Here is a 14,917-nt window from a genome sequence, read left to right as displayed (position 1 = left end):
CTATCATATTTCATTTATGGGTACTGATCCATATAGAAAATGTAGCCATTGTTAGTACTTGGATGCAAATCCGTTGCATTGGATGAAGTGCACCCCATAGACATTACCACTCCAGACACTTGGTATCTCCCCATACAAACATAAATTATATGGTATGTTATACATTTAAGTTGCCTATTCATTATTCAGAAGATAGTTTACTTGTATTGTATTTATACAAGTATATTTATGTTCAAATCTCACATTTTTCACAGGCCAGAGACTGAGCTGTAAAGCCATTTCTTTCTTTAATAACCCACTCACATGTACAGGTGTCCTGCACATGTTCTGACTCATTTCCCAACTTGAATTTCTCACTCAGGCTTCTTTAATAATCTCTCCATTTCTAGGCTGAATAATTATGTCAGGCTTCATTCCAAAACACCCAGTAAATGTCGAATTGACTTAAGGCCTGGCGACTGAGTACAGTATTTATAATGTCAATGCTATGCTCCTCAAACCACAGAGTGGACAGAAGCATTGTCATCTTAGAAGACATCCCATTCTGCAGGGTTATCATTTCTCCAGTAAGTACTGACTGACCTTGTCATCAAGGGTAAGAGTGAACCCAAATCATGCTGAGACCACATGCTGACCCACATCATAACAGAACCACATATTTGGTCTCCACAAGTACACAACTTTGAAATATCCACTGTCCTCCTAAGCATATTGGAAAAAGAAAAGATTTTAGCCAACAGATAAAAGTAGAACTTTGCAGATGCAGACTAATGGATTTAAAGAGATATAATCAGTCTTTGTTGACATGGCATGGCTGAGCCTGTTGCTGTGCCAAGGGGAGGAGACTTGCAGAGCAAAACTGTATTTCTGACACAGAGGCTACAGAAGAAATACCTTTCATGGCTGCTTTGTCTGCTGGGTATTGGGTACAGGGAGTAGCAGGCCTTTTATCCTGATTAGGTGGTGCCACCTGTCTAGTTTTTTTTTTTAGAAACATGAGATAGGCTACTGATAAAATCCCTGGACCTGGATGTCTCTCGCTTGATGAGAGGTAGCCACTACTGACTGTGAAGGAAAGTATAGTCCAGGCTACTAAAGCAGTACCCAGTGGAACAGCTTTAATTGCTCCCTGCTCTTAAAGTGCATGACAATTCAATGTTGCAGCTCTCCTCCTCCACTCCTGCCGAACCATAACTCCCAATGTGGCTCACTGATGAAGAGAGAGAGTGTGTGTGTGTGTGTGTGTGTGTGTGTGTGTGCGTGTGTGTGTGTGTGCATGCACATGTGTATTTCATTGAGGTTTAGGTATTGAAAGAGTAAGGGATTCAGTCCTTGAGAAAAAAACTTTTATTTTTTGACAGCATGAAAAATGCTTATTTATGTTCTGATGAATACATACATGATGTAAAACCAGTGCATTACATAAAAATTCAACAGTGCAGATGACTGATAAAATGTTGTCTTTGCTTATATACTTTGGTCTCCTTTATCACTGTGTTTGAGACACCTATTTTACAATTTTTTTACAGACATTTTTACACATGCTCTTCAAACAATGGCAGGTAAAAGCTGATGATATCTCCTTATATACAATACATTCATTGTTAATAAGGACTGTTTGTGCAAACTGTTATGTGGACAAAAAAAGCATGATCGGGGTAATAAAACAAACACAAGGAGGAAATCGGCACAACAGGACTAGGACAGAGAATGTGATTTTGAGCTGTCAGCAAAATCAATTTTAAGAGCAAAGTAGCCATAATCCACGATGACTAGTGATTTAAAATAAACAGATGTATTCTTTGCATATTGATGCTGCCCAAGCATTTTCAAGATCCCATTCACATTTGTACACTATGTATTGTCTTTGATGAATCTGGATTAATAGCTCACAAAACTATGAACAACAGATCTATGATTATGAAAAAAAAGTGGAAAAGCCATTGTCATAACAACCCCTCCTGAATCCATCTGAAAAAAATGTACAATCCAATATCAAAAAGCTACCTATGTCCATCCAACCTCCCACTGACTCCAATTCCAATTCTTGTTCAGATAGTAATGGTATCCTTCTACCTATAGAATTTATTATTTACAGGCTGTGATTTCTGTAAAAAAGAATCAATGTCATCTAAATTTGTAGGTGTCTATGGAAAGTACACACTTTATAAATGGCCCGACTATTATTAACGTTTTCATATAAATGAGAATAGTAGTGATAACAATTGTATAATGTGCCAATTTTTCAAGTATTCTTTTACAATGCACATTTTTATCTGTGTCCTCAATATGTTTCATAACACATTTCATAATAAAACATTACAGCCACAAGGCTCAGATTCAATTCACAGGGCAGTTTGCTGGAAAATGCATAACATTGTATAAGAATAAATGCAATGCCTGTTTAAATAATGTGTTTCCCAAACTTTCTTGCAAGTTGCGACATGATTTGATTGCATTAGGCCCACTGCACATTTCAGGAAAAAGGCCTAGCCATTTCAAATAATAGGTTGACAGAATCTTTGGAAAGATGTGTATGAAATAATGGCTGAATCCAATAATAAATAAAATCAACACACATACATTACATACATATGTACTATATACTGAAGGGAATGGTTGACACTTTCATTTTTATGTTTACCTGAATAATGAGTTTTTCTGCAATCTGCCTGGAATCACAACAATCAAACAATAGATACAAATCACAAAATCACTTAAACTTTAAGACTTTGGTATTACTCCATTAATATTTACATATTTTTCAGAATTACATTTTAATTGCATTGAATGCCGTTGGTTTGTAAAAAAATGACAGTGCTACTTGTATAAATGGTATGTAAAACATTTGCTGCTTTTACACATACACAATTACACAATCAAGCATTTTTCATTAATTTTCCTGATGATAAACAATTCATCTGGGGGACAAAATCAGTGTATTACAAATTCTGCTGAAATCTGAGAATCAATACTGTACAATACAATGTACTGTAACTAACACACTTGATACATCTAGACTGTATAAGTAAGGGTTATACAGCAGCTGATATCAAAATACAATAAAATGCTGTATTTCACATATCAAATTGCAGTGCTCTTTGCTTTGTAAAAGGAAAAAAAATGAACATACTGTTTTGCATCACTGATATAACCCTGGACTAAGTCTTTACTACCTGCTACAGTAAATGTTCATTTAGACTGAGACACGGATAGTATGTGTTGGCATTGGAATGCTGTGGACCTGCTCTGCTAAAATAAAGCCAGACCTGAGGATAATGGAGCACAAGCCCCCTGCAGCACGGACATGTCACTCATCCTTCATGTCCTCCTTCATTTCCTCCACCGTTTTTCTCTTGAAAAAACCAGCCTTTGGGATGGGTAAAACACGATTTGTTAGACTTGGGTACATACAAACATGGTAGAAGAATGAAATATTTGCATTTGAAGATCATTAGCAGGATCAACAATGAATTTGAATGCAGATTTTGGAAATGTGTAGGTAAAATGTAAACAGTAAATATACAATGCATACCTTCCACAGTGCAAAAATAACCAGTGCCAAAATGAGCAGTCCTATAAGAATGCTCACTATGATGATCCACATGGGTATTCCTCCGAGGGACTGTTTTGAAATCTGTATCCTGACCTAAGAAGATCCACACCACACATGAGAAAACTACTGTACAGTACCCTGATAATCATATCAAAAGCATCCAGTGTCAGCATGTAGGGTGACATTGTCCTTCATTGAATCAATGCTGAAGGATATTGATGTACAGCTAGTTATATCACTGAACCCACCTCTCTGGCTTCATTGTCCTTGCTCATCACAAAGAGATGCGGGTCCTTGTTTTCCAATGTGCCGCGGACAGTCATATGCAGTGTAGAGAACTCTGCCTGAAGAGAAAACTATTAATCAAGCAACCCATCCATCACTCTCCTGAACATGCCGAGATTAGCCCACTAATTGACTGATCAATTCAGATCGATCTCCAATCAATTTCATGAATTGAATTTCAGTTCGAATTTCGTTAATTGAAAATGCAGTCCTAAAATCCCCAAGATGAAAACAGATACCAGAGCAGACTGTTGTCATTTGTGAGTGTGACCTACTTTAACAAAGGTAGGCTTCCAAACTCTGAACGTGACATTGATCTGGCTAGAGGATTCAGGCTCTATTGTGCAGCTGAAGGAGACACAATTTAGACCCTTGCAGTCCTATAAAAGAAAAAAAGGTTAGTATGAAATCACTTCAGAAACCACTTCCTTGTAACCCTGTCACCTTAACTCTGAACTTATTAACAATAAATAATTAATAATATTAATATTAACCTGAACTATAAGACAAGACTGTGAGCTGTCCTTAAGTTGACATTAACTTAGGACAACAGCGTTTTTTGACAAACCACTTTTCTGGACAGCATTTGCACACAGAACCCATCTCAAGAAACAAACTAATAGAAGTACTAATGACCCATGTTCAACCTTAATTGAGATATAGGACTATAAATCGAATAGTTCATAATTGTGCCTTGCATCAAACCATTTATTACCATTCACTGATGTACAAATGTCTGAAACACTCAACTCCATCTGAGCTAATAAAACCTTTCTTTAATATTGTACATTGTCATTTTAGATGACTATGCTCAGGTAAAGGCTGCGCTAACAGCACAGTTGATTCCAGCACTTCTTGCAACAATTTTACTGACTCAAAGACTATTAATAAGCATTTTTTAAAATACTACAAGACTTCTAAATCAATGTGAATGTACAGTATTTGAAAAGTGTCAATCAATGCGATGGAATAATGATGAAGCATCAGCACTTACCACTAGGTAGGTACTCAGTGTCTCCCTCCGAGGTTCAGGTGAATGTCGATTGCCCAGGGTGATGTTTAAGGGGTTAATAACTGATGCAGTATGACATTTAACATTCTGTCAGAGGAAATAACATTGTACTTACATTTAGAAGAAAACAAGAAAAAAATAAAAAAATAAACCAAATAATAAATACTAACACAATAGGACAGAAATGTTGAAAGAGTATAATATGACAGGGTTCTTTTCAATTACATGCATGGATAAGTATTTTTTTTAACAGTAACATATCTCTTATTGTAAATTACAAAACAAAGCAAGTCTATAAAAGCTTTTTCTGTTTTAACCCATTCCACTTTGCCCCAAACGGGAGGCTGGAGTTTTATTGTCATGCATCTGATAAGCATCTAAACTGCTGTTCTCGCAAGCGGAGTGTCTTTATAACAATCTGGCACCGCCATTTTGTGGTTTTATTATATCACTGTTTTTTTCATGATATAAATATGAACGCAACAATAATTTGAGAAATCAAAAACTCAACCACAAGGGGGCAATGTTGATCGGGTTAAGGAAGTCTAAAACGGTGTTTTCTGAATTGCATGTCCACAGATAACAGGCCATGGAACTACAAACTTTACCTTTATGTCAACCTGCAATTTGCAGCAATAAAATCTGACCATTATCTTACCAAAGGTTTAACTTGATGCTTTAAAGCTTTCTTCTAATTTGTACAGACTGCTTGTACAATTGTGATGAGTTACAGATGCCAGAAAAATCCAAGCCAACTGCATTTCTAAAGGAATGTTTATTTTTCAAAATGTACCAACCTGGGAAGACATTACATCTGTCAAGTACAACAAGATGTTCTCATTTGTTGACTTATATGGAAAGGTGACCTGCAACCCAAGAGGTGGAGCTGCCTGGTTGGGCTCTTTTACAATCTATGAAACAGAATTGATACACTTTGAGCCATAAGCCTACACACCATCATACAATTTATCTGTAAATGGCAAAGATTATTAGAGAATTTTAGAAAAATACATTTTGTGTATAAATCACACAAAGTAATGCAAATTGTAAACTCAGAATTCCTGATCAGTATATGTGAATAACATGAAGGATAATAATCAGAATACTTGTTTGAGGACATACATTTTCAGAAATTCAGTTTAGACAAAACTTGTCTATTAGACTGGACTGACTTGGGTGCAATTAGAAGACTAATGCAGTTTTTAATGATACCCACATACCGTGTAGCTTATTTTAACTTCATCCCCAATTAAGCTGGTGTTACTGAATACTTTGGGGTACTTCTCTCCTTCTTTGACAATGATGTGGTCCTCCATATATTTGTGACTGAAAGAGAATAAAATACAGGTGAAAAGCAAAAATTCAATGGATTCCTACACTGGGTTGGGGTGTTTCTGTTCTAGAACTAAAAAAAATATGCACCCAGTGATCACTTTAATAGATAGACCTGTACTGAAAAAAAGTGGATATGCTACAGCAGCAGAAGACCAGTGAGTCTAAAAAAAAATCTAATAAATACCTAATAAAGTGCTCACTGAATGTATGTATACTATGAGCATAATAAAAAGAATGGGATATGAAGCTGCCAGTAGATATTAGGACAAAACTATTTAAGGAATACACAAATATGTATGAACTATTAGAGAATCTCATGCATCACAAAGCATCTGTTTACATCTACAGCACCCCTGTGTGGCTAGTGATGGAACTGCTGAGTACATGTGCATATGCTGAGTTTGGGCGCACATTTCACCATAGCAGATTACAACTCTTACGCTGAAAAACTCAGGATGGCCTCATATTTCACAGGGATGATAATGGACTTGACGTTGTCATGGCGGGTTTCTTCTAGTTCATTACTGTCACTGTGACAACAAAACAAGGATGCGATGAACTGTTATGATATATTTTTCACAATTACTTAAGCCAGCTTGACAAAATGCTTCAGAATATCCAACTCATTCATGCATATGAGTTGCATTCCTAAAAGTATATTTTACCTTGTTGCAACTACAGTGATTTCAATATCCTTCAAAACATGGAAACGATTGACTTCGAAGTGAATCCTGAAGGAATCCTGCACAAATCACAAATGAGGAATATGAGCTTAGAATAAAATGCATATGATATTGAGGTTCATATCAATGATAAGTCAGTGCCAATATAATGAAATGCTCTCAACATTTCTGGAAAAAGCATACACACCTTTTTGCCTGTTTTCAGGAATGGATATTCTATAGCACATGTTACATTAACTTTGTGTTCACAATCCTTTTCTCGAGGCTGATTGGTAGAACGGAAGAAAAAAACATTTCTTAAGGTAGAACAAATTAAGCAACAAAGAGATGATTTTATATGACAGAGGCCATTTTCAAATTCCATACTGTTCATCAAGTTGAAAATGTAATACACATAAAAAAATAATATATTAGTTAAATATATTACATTTATTGCCCATGTTAAAATTATGTATCCACTAAATCTGATTTAGTAGGCTTTTATTGTGAACACAATTAGGCAGCTACTCTTAAGGGACAGGCATAGATATTAATAGTTATATAATTCTCATAAAACATACTACAAACACAACTTTAGAACTCACCTCAAAATTGACAAAGTTTATATTTTTGGAGTAAGTCACTGTAACCTTTGTATTATAGGCACTGTCTTTGCTGTTTGTAATGTTAACTTCCACATTGAACTTTTCCTGGCTTGCTTTAATGATGAGGCTAAAAAAGGACATGGAATCAGAGTCATACCCATCAGGCATTATCATATGTTCACAGACGACAGCAAAATATAATGCACTAACTACAACCTATTATAACTTTATTATTAGTCATGGCAGGCAAACATATTGAAAATGTATTTTTGCTAAATGAATTGCATGCTAAACTGAGCACAGTAGCGCTATACAATGTGTATCATCAATTAAAAAATAATAACTAGATGTATAATGGATAACTGCACTCCACCTGATCATAGAACTGAATGACTATAAAAAGAATACCTGCTTATATTTGCTGAAGCTTGAAGATGGAGATCATTGATACACTTTTCATTCTTCCCGCAGTCTACCAGAAGAATCTAACAAAAATAAACACATTTAAATCATTACATTAGATTATTGGCATTTGGCAGACGCTCTTATCTAGAGCGACGTACAGTTGATTAGACTAAGCAGGAGACAATCCTCCCCTGGAGCAATGCAGGGTTAAGGGCCTTGCTCAAGGGCCCAATGGCTGTGAGGATCTTATTGTGGCTACACCGGGATTAGAACCACCGACCTTGCGTATCCCAGTCATTTACCTTAACCACAACGCTGCAGGCCGCCCCTGTTAAGCAGTCTGACCTACTGCAAGCTAAATGTTCATCACTTTTTTCATAATCACCACACTGCAAAGGGGCCCAAGGGCTGTGTGGATCTTATTGTGACTCGAACCACCAACCTTGCATGTCCCAGTCATTTACCTTAACCACTATGCTATCGGCCACCCCTAAAACATCACCATACCGATACAAAATGTTTCATTTGAAACATAAGAATTTCCTTAAGAATATTAATGCATATACAATGTTTAGACAGCAATAACTGGAAAAATATGTAAATAACGCCTCATCACAGGCCACATGCGTGCATGTGCCTCCCTCTAGTGTTTACATGTGACTCCTGCATCGCACTGCACTAAATCCCCTTGGACTCATTTAACCTTTGGCTACCTGGAATACTGACAAGATCAACAATGGCTGCTCCCAGCCCTGAGCTCAGAGGAGCTGCACAGCCTGTGGAGTTCTCACAGAGGACCTGCTTGTCTGTGTGAACACTGGACCTCGTGGGCGTGTCCATCGGGGCACTCCTAGTTCCCTGGGCCAAAATATTTCATCAGCTGCAAATGAGTCCCAGACTATTGATTCCTAATGAGCAGAACATCGTGTGTTCCTGTCCATCTAAAGGATAAGGCCACACTTTGGTTTGCCTGACTCTGGTATGGACCGTGGACTTTATTTTGTTTTTCTGCATGGTCTTGCTCATTTAAAAACATGACAGCATAAATGCTTAAGTACTTATTAACATGAAATATGCCTTATTAGAGTTTATCGTGAGCACATAAGTTATGGAACAAAAGGGCAAGTATGAGCAAATGTTTAGTTCACATTTTTCATTGTGAAATTTGACATTCATGCTGTTTAGCGTTTAGCAAATGACCAACAGAAACAAGCCATGTGTCAGTGCTGCAGACCTCAATTGAAAAACGCTAAATGTCAATCAAATATCTTTCCATACTGCTAGTGGTTAAAAAACCACTATGAAAAACAGTGAATTTGTAACAGCATTAAGACAAAGGCCTTCCTTCAGCAGAACTGTCAGCCTGTTTGGCTGTTTCAAAGAATACAAAACAGAACACATTTCTTGTAATTTGACACATTTTATGATAAAATTTAAGAACAGTTACATTTAGCTCATGAGAAAGATATACTATCACTAAGGTTTCTACCACTATTACTACTACTACAACTAGTACTACTAATAATAATACAAATAATAATACAAATAATAATAATAATAATAATAATAATAATCAACATCATCATCACAGAAATATTGTTGCAAAAGAAGGAACAGATCTTACAGTTTTATTGAGGGAGGTGGGTAAATCCCCATCCAAGACTGGACCCTTGTCTTCATTAGCTAAACCAAACACAAGAGACACCACGATAGGATTTCTGAAGTCCAGTTTGTCCTGAAGGAATGAGCAGAGACAGGATAGAATGTAAGTCTTGCTTTCTGAGCATACTGTATACTGCATACTGTAAATTAACTAACATATATACATTACAACATTCTATGAGGATGTAGAGACTCAGAACAACATGTACAGTGACAGTGCTTGATATTGTACTACATGAAACACAATCATGTACAATGTGCTGCTAGGCTAGCCATGTGTAGCACAGGACAAGTCTGCAGCACATGTTAGCTATCCCACTCCCCAGCTGCCAAACCTTGTAGGTCCTTCCCGGTGGTTGTGAGCCAAGGAATGCACAGAGCGGAATAATTTGCCAAAGTGATTTTGGGTAATTTTGTACTTGCCAATTCACAGTGGGCTTTGATCAGTTTTTGCCCTGTTTCCAATTAAAGTGAGTCTTTTTTTTTGTGTGTGAAGCACTTAAAGATGATTGAGATTTTCAGCTTTCTTCCACACAGTGGGCTCTGTAAGCTATATTGTGAAGTTGGGGGTGGAGCACTGAATCAGTACTATTCCAGTTTTACTGGAGTTTTCTGTTCTTTGGGTCCCTTCAGCTTGATTTTAGGCATATCTTGAGATTTTAGAAACCCTGATGATAAACCACTCTGATTACTACCTCTCTTAGTTGTTAGTCAGCAGTAAAACCAGCCACTCATCTTTAGACGGTGATGGATTAGCAGTCTAATTCACAGGAGGTGTTGCTATACAGGGCAATGATGCAAGGGAGCTCCTTTCTACGCATGTGATGCTTTTTCTTGTTAAGGGAAGGAAAGGGCACGTGTTGACTGCGTCAGCATTATATTTCTGAGTCTCCTTCAAGTCGTTACTCATCGAGAAAGCGGAAGTAGGCTTTCATGCTGTGAACAGCTTCACAAGGCTTCCACACATTGTATCACTCTGAGAAAGTAATTCATTCTCTTTGAAGAGGAAACCGAGCAGGGACAAGCCCAATGACCTAATTCAGAGCATACATATATGCTACAGATACATTCACAAGTACACATCTACATGAACTTGCACATAATGCACACACAGACATACTGTAGATGTTTACATATGCACATAATATACTGTATACACACACACATACTTAAAAACATACATGCATTCACACATAGATTGAACAGGTGATGATATCCTCATCTGCTGTAACTGCTCTGTGTTTTCCCAGGCGCTGTCTAAAGGTAAGGAGGAATGATTTACTTGCCAACATGTAGAAGTCATGCTCTCGGCATAAGTTCTCCTGGATAGTAGCGTTTGCCAGCAACTTCCTGTCTGTGATGTTGACAAAGAGCCCCCTTGATGCTGCCCTTTGGGCATCTATTGTCAGCGAGTATTTAATGTCTGAAAGGGAAACACCTGCCATTAGGGATTAAATATGAGGCACAGACTGTTCTAAAGATGGCCAAATCCGCTGGGTGGAGTGCTAACAATGAACACCTCACCCATTCAACACCAAAACTCAACACATTCACTTATTTTAGGAGGTGAAATAAAAACAGAATGTAAACCTTTATTTTGTTACACTTGTAGACATGGTAGATTTACAGAAAGATTTACCCCTGTCACAGTCAAAGTAATTTCACTTATTCACAATCATGTGGCAAAGCAGGCAATCGTTCATAGCCTCCATACTGTACATACTGAACTGCTAACTTTTCTTAGAGATATTGTGGAGATCGTGCAGAATGGTTTAAAGATGGTGTAACATATTATATAGGGTTCTGAAATGTATTATCTCTCTAGCTGATCTTTATTTTTTTATTTTATAATCAAAAACAAAGGAACTGTAATTTGAGGAAATTGTGACTGCAGTCAGAGGGAATTGGTTAAATCATGCAGCACGGAGAGGTACTCTTACCAGCGTGTGATTTTGGCTCCTGATCAGATTTAACCAAGTAATTAAAGCAAACTTTAGCTTTCACACAAAATGTATTCCTTTCCCCGATTTTACATTGTGCTTGTTGCATGTTTATCTTCGTTGGCTCAAACACCATTTCTGCTCTTAGTTCAGCAACATCCCGAGACCTGAAAATGAATACAAAAAATTACAATTAAGTTGGAAAAAAAGTGCACATACCACAAAGTCCAACATCTAACTGAAAAGATCTTGTTGTGAAAGATAAAATTAAACTGGATCAGAAGAGTCAGAGACTCAGGAGTCAGGAGTCAGATCAGTGGAGTCAATCTGAACCACAAAGATTCAGTGAAAGCACTGTACATAGTAACAGATACTTTGAACACCATAGACCTTTTTCATTTCCTTAGCAACCAGATCTCATTTTTGTATTTCTAGTTACCAATACACTGGAAATAAATTGTATATAATACTGTGGCTTTTCAAAGAAATAAAAAAGCCAAACTTTTCCAATGGAGACAGCAGAGCTGTTAAATTACCCTCCTGACATCTATATATATCACAGTTGTTATTATTAGTGGCACTGAAATATCCTGAAAACATTCAAAATTCAAACAGTTGAAATGTTTAAACCCAGTGCCTGTAATCTCTCTACCAGTGCCTCCTTCTCAACAACATGCTATTAAAACCCCTTCTGAGGCCATTGTTTGTTCACACAAGCTGACAACAGGGTGGATGAACTCCAGCTGTACAGCACCATTTTCCCTGGGATAAGATAGTCAGAAGCTAAAAACCTGCCTGTCACAATGATAAGGGTAGTTCCACGCTAAATGACACTTCATTTTTTATATTTTGCCATGCTGGCAAAAAAATGCCAGCATGGATCAATGTATTCCTGCATCACTATAATGGATGAAATTCTCTGATGTGAAAATAATTTTCTGCATATGTAGACTATAATCTCACTGCCTTTATTTGCTGGGGGAAAATGGGCTTTGTGTGTTGGCAGACATGCAACAGTGCATAGCATAAATGCCCATTCCCAAGCTGTGCCACGGTGATGCGGTCACCTGTTATAATTATCAGATATACAAAAATAAAAGGGTTTTCATAGCAAAAAGGCAAAGTTTATGCGTGAAGCAGGCAGACACGTACAGCATTGCATCAGTCCATCTCTGTGCCTCACTGTGCCAAGCACAGAGGCTTTGGTTCAGTCCGTGAGCAGGATTTTCCTTCTTGACCACCCTCTCTGTTAGTTTTCCAGCTGTAAATCATGGTTCATACTCACGCTCAGCAGTATAAATAGGCTTGAGGCAGATTTGTCTCCATAGCCATAGACGAGGAGAATTTATGGCAGGTATCCACTCCATCACCAAGACACTCCCTCGCCTTGCAACCATCTCTTTTTATTGGTCATAATGTAACCCAGACAACAAGGCAGTTGGAGCCAGCTGCAGGATGTGGCTCCATGCAGAAATGTCCTCATCAACCCCACCCCCTATTCTGGCTGACTCACACACTATTCCAGAAAGAAATAACCCAGCACACTACTGCATGTATCTACACACTGTGCAATGACAATGTGCTTTCTTTCTTTTTCTTTCCCCCAAAGACATTCTGGAAAGCTTCTGAAAAGCAGTGGCCTGACTTTTCACTATCCTCAGGTGGCCACAACTACATAGAGTGATCTTTTTTGAGAGTATACAGTATGCATCCTAGCACAAGGCAAGGACAGGGACGGGTATACTAACCAAAAGAGGGAAGCACCCCCAAGACCTCCAATTGTGACATCAGTAATCCCATCTCCATTTAAATCCATGATTCCATGGATTGACTGTCCAAAGAACTTCATCTTCTCTCCATCACCACCTGATGCAATTCGCTGAAAGAATATCAGAAGTATAGATCTGATGACACACTGAATAATTTCAAAATCTGTATGGTAAAAAGGTGGGGGGGTCTGAATGAAGTCACAGGATTAAACTCTAGAGACTATCAGCATAGTCCAGTTCAACAGCTACATCAAGCACACACCATGCCCAGAAGAAAGTGGCGGCCTGTAGCATAGTGGTTAAGGTAACTGACTGGGACCCGCAAGGACAGCGGTTTGATTCCCGGTGTAGCCAAAATAAGATCCGCACAGCCGTTGGGCCCTTGAGCAAGGCCCTTAACCCTGCATTACTCCAGGGGGGATTGTCTCCTGCTTAGTCTAATCAACGGTATGTTGCTCTGCATAAGAGCGCCTGCCAAATGGCAATAATGTAATGTAAAGTTGGAATATTGTGGAGCAAAGCAGCCCACTCTAAGGACCTTCATGACATGACTGTAAAGAAAACAAAACCCAATGACGTTGTGTACTCTACATAGAAACACAATTCTCACCAGGCACAGTCAGTTCTGGGGAGGGTTTACCTGCACATACTTCTTCTTTAAAGATTTTCCCTCTCCATGGTAGATGTATACTGCCCCCCGATGGTCATTCTCAAAGGGTGCTCCAATCACCACATCACCATAGCCATCTAAATTCAGGTCTGTAACGGCAGCGATGGCGGTTCCAAATCGTGCTCCACAGGGTTCGTTCTTATTGACAGTCTTACAGGAACTGTGGGAGTGGGAGTGGGCAGTGCAGCATGTCTGCGTGTCGGGCTTCAGGGTCATCTCATGCTGGAATGTTCCATTCTGGGAAGACATCACAAGCTTCATCTTTAGTAACATTGACTACTAATACCTTCTGATGCTCCTTGACTGTAAGGGTCCTCTAAGCTTGCTTAACTCATATTACTTACACCAAGATTCATACATATGCTAGGTTGAATATACGTATTACCATAAATAATCTAATGATAATTAATTATCATTTGCAAGTGTAATGTTTTCGTTCTCAGAATATAAGTATGCAAATAATGTCAGCATGGTTGAGTGAGAAATCATAGAAAACTTGTCCTTATTGTGTCACATGATGGCATATATGCACACAATATAACTAATACCTCATGAACTCTGTAGACATAGACTTGACCTTGTTCATCTCTTTCTGGGCCCATGTACATTGGTGCCCCGACCAGGACGATGTCTGTGAATGAGTCATTGTCGATATCGACAGTTTGAAGGACGCTGCCATAGTACGAGCCAATCTAAATGTAAGGAAAACAACATATCAGTTAAATACCACACACTAATTAAGGCACATTTTGAGTTTTATCTCAACTGTTATTAATGGTTGGAGGAGTACTGCACAGCACCTGTTCTCCTTCCAGTGACTGTAGGATGGTAATGTTCAGTCCATCGAGTCGGTACACAGTGACTCGACCAGTGTGGTTGTATCTTGGCGCTCCAGCGATGTATAATACTCCGTTTGGTGTTGATGCTGACTGTACGTCATAACCTGAGATAGGTATGTTTTAACAAGGAATAAACAGCCATAAACAAGAGTCATTGCCTCCGTCCATTGTATTATC

The 14,917-nt window shown here is 38.2% G+C and overlaps 1 protein-coding gene across 1 annotated transcript in view; it reads right to left on the bottom strand.

The window, feature by feature from the left end:
- Positions 1 to 1,332: 1,332 nt before the first annotated feature.
- itga1 (integrin, alpha 1) overlaps positions 1,333 to 14,917 on the bottom strand; it is a 35,195-nt gene continuing 21,610 nt past the window's right edge. The window contains exons 12-30 of the mRNA XM_061262653.1: positions 14,702 to 14,844; positions 14,450 to 14,593; positions 13,872 to 14,138; positions 13,211 to 13,341; positions 11,463 to 11,629; positions 10,809 to 10,945; positions 9,485 to 9,595; positions 7,864 to 7,940; positions 7,456 to 7,582; positions 7,059 to 7,136; positions 6,854 to 6,930; positions 6,629 to 6,718; positions 6,074 to 6,179; positions 5,651 to 5,764; positions 4,836 to 4,940; positions 4,117 to 4,221; positions 3,805 to 3,900; positions 3,536 to 3,649; positions 1,333 to 3,370 (exon numbers count right to left, since the gene is read on the bottom strand). Of these exons, the coding sequence (XP_061118637.1) occupies positions 3,311 to 3,370; positions 3,536 to 3,649; positions 3,805 to 3,900; positions 4,117 to 4,221; positions 4,836 to 4,940; positions 5,651 to 5,764; positions 6,074 to 6,179; positions 6,629 to 6,718; positions 6,854 to 6,930; positions 7,059 to 7,136; positions 7,456 to 7,582; positions 7,864 to 7,940; positions 9,485 to 9,595; positions 10,809 to 10,945; positions 11,463 to 11,629; positions 13,211 to 13,341; positions 13,872 to 14,138; positions 14,450 to 14,593; positions 14,702 to 14,844 (2,249 nt within the window). The 3' untranslated portion in view covers positions 1,333 to 3,310. The remainder of the gene's footprint in view (positions 3,371 to 3,535; positions 3,650 to 3,804; positions 3,901 to 4,116; positions 4,222 to 4,835; positions 4,941 to 5,650; positions 5,765 to 6,073; positions 6,180 to 6,628; positions 6,719 to 6,853; positions 6,931 to 7,058; positions 7,137 to 7,455; positions 7,583 to 7,863; positions 7,941 to 9,484; positions 9,596 to 10,808; positions 10,946 to 11,462; positions 11,630 to 13,210; positions 13,342 to 13,871; positions 14,139 to 14,449; positions 14,594 to 14,701; positions 14,845 to 14,917) is intronic.

Source organism: Conger conger, chromosome 12 (genome assembly GCF_963514075.1).
Source record: "Conger conger chromosome 12, fConCon1.1, whole genome shotgun sequence".
Taxonomy (NCBI): Eukaryota; Metazoa; Chordata; class Actinopteri; order Anguilliformes; family Congridae; genus Conger; species Conger conger.
This window is presented reverse-complemented; position numbering and strand designations above follow the sequence as displayed.